Genomic DNA, 3,909 nt, shown 5'->3' with positions numbered 1-3,909 from the left:
TGTCCTCCCCTCTGCCAGTACCTGCCCACAAACTGGAGGTCTCCAAAATCCCAGCTCAGAGCACTATGTTACCTTGCGGCACATGTTCTAAAGGCAGCACTCAGCCCTTCCCTGAGTCCATAGGGGTAGCCACTGTGGGGCTTTCTAGATGCCACTGCTCAGCTGGCTGCCTAAATGAGGGCAGGCCAGCCTGTTCTCTGCCCTCCCTGGTGATCCTGTGCCCACCGCCAACCACTCAGAGCAAGCGCTCCTCGGATCTGAGGTACCGCCTCCCCTCCTTACCTGATCAGTGTTAAATATAAGCAGCCCTGACCCCAGGACAAAGAGAAAAATGCCCAGTCTTTCTTCTATGGTCTGCAAAGTTACTTGGTAATTGTTTCACAAAGAATTAGGTGTTTAAGAGTTTTTCCTTCAGGCTTTGGTGGGAGAATGGACAAAACTGAAGGTGTCCTTCACCAGCAAGAGTCAACTCTAAAATTCTGGACATTGTGTCTATTGCTTTCTCATCTATCTGTCAGAAAATGTATATTTCGGTTTGATTTTTGGCTTACTCTCAGCCAGAAAACAGTAGAAAGGATTATTTTTATTAATAGCAGAAACATTTTTCAAACTCAAATATATAAGGTCTCTACTCTTTTAAAAGCTCTAAGTCCAGTCTAGAGCTAGAAACTGTTCATACAAATAAAGTTTCTAGAGGGATACGTGTGTCTCTTTTGAATTCTGAAGGGGGGATTTCCTGAGGGAAACTAATTACATGCACACACATTTCTAAGTCAGCCACAATCCTGATTGAATACCATATTTCCTTTTTTATACAGAGGATTGCTGCTCCAAATGTGAGGGGCCAGTGAATTGAGATTCTGACCGTGGCAAAGAGCCAGAGCTGATATATCTTCTCTTTCCGAGTGTTAAATGTCTTTGGGTTATGGTGCTAAATATCACCAGGTGCAACAGGAAGTGCATGATAGATTTCTTTGACCTTATTCAAAAAATAAGACATCCTCATCCCTATCCCACATCCCCATCCCCTGCAAATAAAAGCCAGGCTAAATCCTTCTAGCCATACAACAGTGTTATTTCAGGAAGCCGAAACCATGACAAAGGGAGAAAAATGACCCATTATTTAGCACACTTCCGTTATGTTGCCTGGGCTTAAGCCCCATTGGTCCTTTAAGCGTTTGCGTTCTATTGCCAGCAGGGTTGTCTTGAGTTCTTTCTCATCCACATGCTTCATGTCTGTGCCGGGTGATACAACTCCTTCTTTGCTGCCTCTGCAGTAATCTTGTGGAACTCCTTGAGAATCTCAAACTGGCCAGGTCTGATAAAGATGTGTGACCGGATCTTGGTGATGGCTCGGACGGCCTCCTCTGGGCTCCAGTTGTACACCTGAAGTACGGGGTTGGGAAATGAAAGAAGCGGTGTAAGGTGTCTTGACCTAATGACAGGTGCTAATGGGCTCCCAGAATTTCATTTTTGTAAAACTCCATTTTGGGGGGGAGGGGTTAAAAACCATGTTCCATGTATTATAAGGAGAGCAGTTTAGCACTCTCAGTTAACCAGCCTCAAATTATAGGCCAGGGGGACAAGTCAGTCTACTTAATTCTTGCTCTGCCAAACTCTGGCAAAAGAAGTTGAATGTGTGGAGCTCAGATCCTAAATCCAACCCTGCCAAGGCCTACTAGGTGTCCTCCCTGAGCTGCAGCAGTGGGTACACGTTTCCTGGGAAGAGCAGGAATAACTGTCTTTTTTTTTTTTTAATTTTTTATTACAAAGGGTATTACGTATGTGTCCAAAACTGTCTCTTTTTAAGTAACTTGTGACCATAACTAGAAAAACAGCACTTTGAATTTTACTGGTAGGGTTATCTTTGTGTCCTAAACTTACTGGTTTAGAACGCAGCAGAACCAAGAAAATATAGATTCTAGCCCGCGGGTTCAATTTTCACTTGGCCCAAAATATCCTCCCGAGACCCTGTTTTCAGCAAACAGTCCCAATGACCAAAGCTTTAGCATTGTTAAATCATGTACTCACCAATCCACAGTAACACAAACAAGGCCAGGTGGTTATCTTTACATTTCCTTTTTCCTTAAACTATCCCCATGACTTAGTAAATGCTCTATAGGGGCCAGACAGCTAACAAAAATGAGCTAAGCAGGGGGCATACAATGGAATGATGAGTTTTTGCTTCTAAATATTTTTGCTAGTAAGTGTCCCACCTGCTGATCATAACAAATTGATAGGAGGAATTCCATTGGATCCTGTTTCTAGGAACTAATGTCCAAAACTCTACTCTGAAACACTTGAAGAAATCCGAGTACTGTAGAGCCGTAAGTGATCAGCACTATTTACAGTACTAGACATGCTATTTTTAACAAGTATTTCTCACCCTCAGCTGGTGTTAATATCCTTTGCAACTCCATTTATTGAGTGTCTGCTGTAAGTCAGTGCTTGACATACTTTCTCATTCAAACTCCCTAACACATTTAGTTTAAGGAAACAGCATCGGAGAGAGAAGCCACTTTTGCATAAGGTCACATAGCTGGCAGCTGGCACAGCCACAGGTCAGCCTATTGACAAAGCTCAGGTACTTTCCACCTCCCAATAGTCTGAAACGGGGGACACGGCTCCTTCCAGCAAGGCCCCCCTGTAGACTGTGCTACTGAAGTTCTGGAAATCTGCTGTAAATGGGACCCACGCAAAGACCTCTCCTACCTGAATCAGATACGCGGCCACCATAGTGGCACTTCGGGAGCGCCCAGCCTTACAATGCACATAGACACTCTGGCCCAGGGACTGGTACTTGAGAGCAAACTGAACTCCTTTCTGGAGGTTAGTCAAGGTTGGGATCCCAATCATGTCTATTGTGCTGAGTCGCAGCTGCTCAACTCCTACTTTCTTCCACTCCTGGGACAGGTCCACCAGCATGAAAGGATGAAAAAAGCCAGACGTTAGTCATATGAAGATGGGCTCCCAAGAGGTAGCAAAGCAACAAGGAAGCTTCAGGGTTTACTACACTGTGAATACGCTGTTTACTGTTTTCTAACAAGAAACTCTCACAGAAATATTCTGTGTATTGCTTTTATCCAGAAAAAAAATTTTTTAATATGTTTTTATTGATATTTTTAGCGAGGGCAAGAGAGAAACATCAATGTGAGAAACATCAATCAACGGTCTCCCGAACACATGACTACACCCCTACCAGGGATGGAGCCCCAAGTCTGGGTATATGTTCTGACCAGGAATCAAACTGGGGACCTTTAGGTGCATAGGATGGCACTCAACCAACTGAACCACACCAGCCAGGGCCAGAAGTATTTTTGCAATGACTCACCTACATGGTTGGTCTTTACCAAACAATAACTATGCTGCTGAGTTAGAATTATGTCCAAGATTTAAAGTGTTCTTAAAGTGCCCTTTGGGTATGTGAATTTTTAACTGCAAAACATCTTACCTAATAATAGACAAACATGTAAATTGATCATCCCTCCGCTATGCTCACCAGCCAATCAGGAGAGTATGCAAATTAACCAAACAAAGATGGTGGTTAATTTGCATACGTAGGCGTGAAGTGGCAGAGCGAAGACTGAAGGCAGCTCTGGGGAGCAGCGAAGACTGAAGGCAGCTCAGGCCGGAGCAAAGGCCTGGGTCCCGGGTGCTGGAAAAAAAACCAGTGACGGCAGCCAGGGGAAGGGAAGGCATGAATCTCTTCGTGCAACAGGCCTCTAGTTAACTATATAAAATTCATCTACAAAAGTTGTGAAACTGTCTCTCTGCATAATCTTGGTCACTATGCAATGACCTAGCTGCTGGGTTGGGCTACTGTATTTTGAGAGCTTTCTATTACCACTTTTTTCTTGAGAGGGTATGTGGTAGAAAGTAGAGTTAGTTCCCAGCCAGTGTGGCTCAGTG

General features: G+C 44.1%; 2 protein-coding genes across 3 annotated transcripts in view; one reads left to right on the top strand and one right to left on the bottom strand.

Moving 5' to 3' along the window:
- KBTBD4 (kelch repeat and BTB (POZ) domain containing 4) overlaps window positions 1-699 on the top strand; it is a 4,821-nt gene extending 4,122 nt beyond the window's left edge. For both annotated transcript variants that reach the window (XM_006772312.2, XM_015569553.1), the window contains one exon: window positions 1-699. This exon is cut by the window's left edge and continues 889 nt beyond it. In XM_006772312.2, coding sequence (XP_006772375.1) covers window positions 1-296 — 296 coding nt within the window. In that variant the 3' untranslated portion in view covers window positions 297-699.
- A 355-nt stretch (window positions 700-1,054) lies between these two features.
- On the bottom strand, window positions 1,055-3,025 carry PTPMT1 (protein tyrosine phosphatase, mitochondrial 1). Its single transcript, XM_006772309.2, has 2 exons — window positions 2,713-3,025; window positions 1,055-1,386 (listed from the first exon to the last, which is right to left on the bottom strand). The coding sequence occupies exons 1-2, from the start codon at window positions 2,923-2,925 to the stop codon at window positions 1,231-1,233; spliced, it is 369 nt and encodes a 122-aa protein (XP_006772372.1). The 5' UTR covers window positions 2,926-3,025; the 3' UTR covers window positions 1,055-1,230.
- Between the last annotated feature and the right edge of the window lie 884 nt (window positions 3,026-3,909).

The sequence above is a fragment of the Myotis davidii genome, unplaced genomic scaffold (genome assembly GCF_000327345.1).
Source record: "Myotis davidii unplaced genomic scaffold, ASM32734v1 scaffold265, whole genome shotgun sequence".
NCBI lineage: Eukaryota > Metazoa > Chordata > Mammalia > Chiroptera > Vespertilionidae > Myotis > Myotis davidii.
This window is presented reverse-complemented; position numbering and strand designations above follow the sequence as displayed.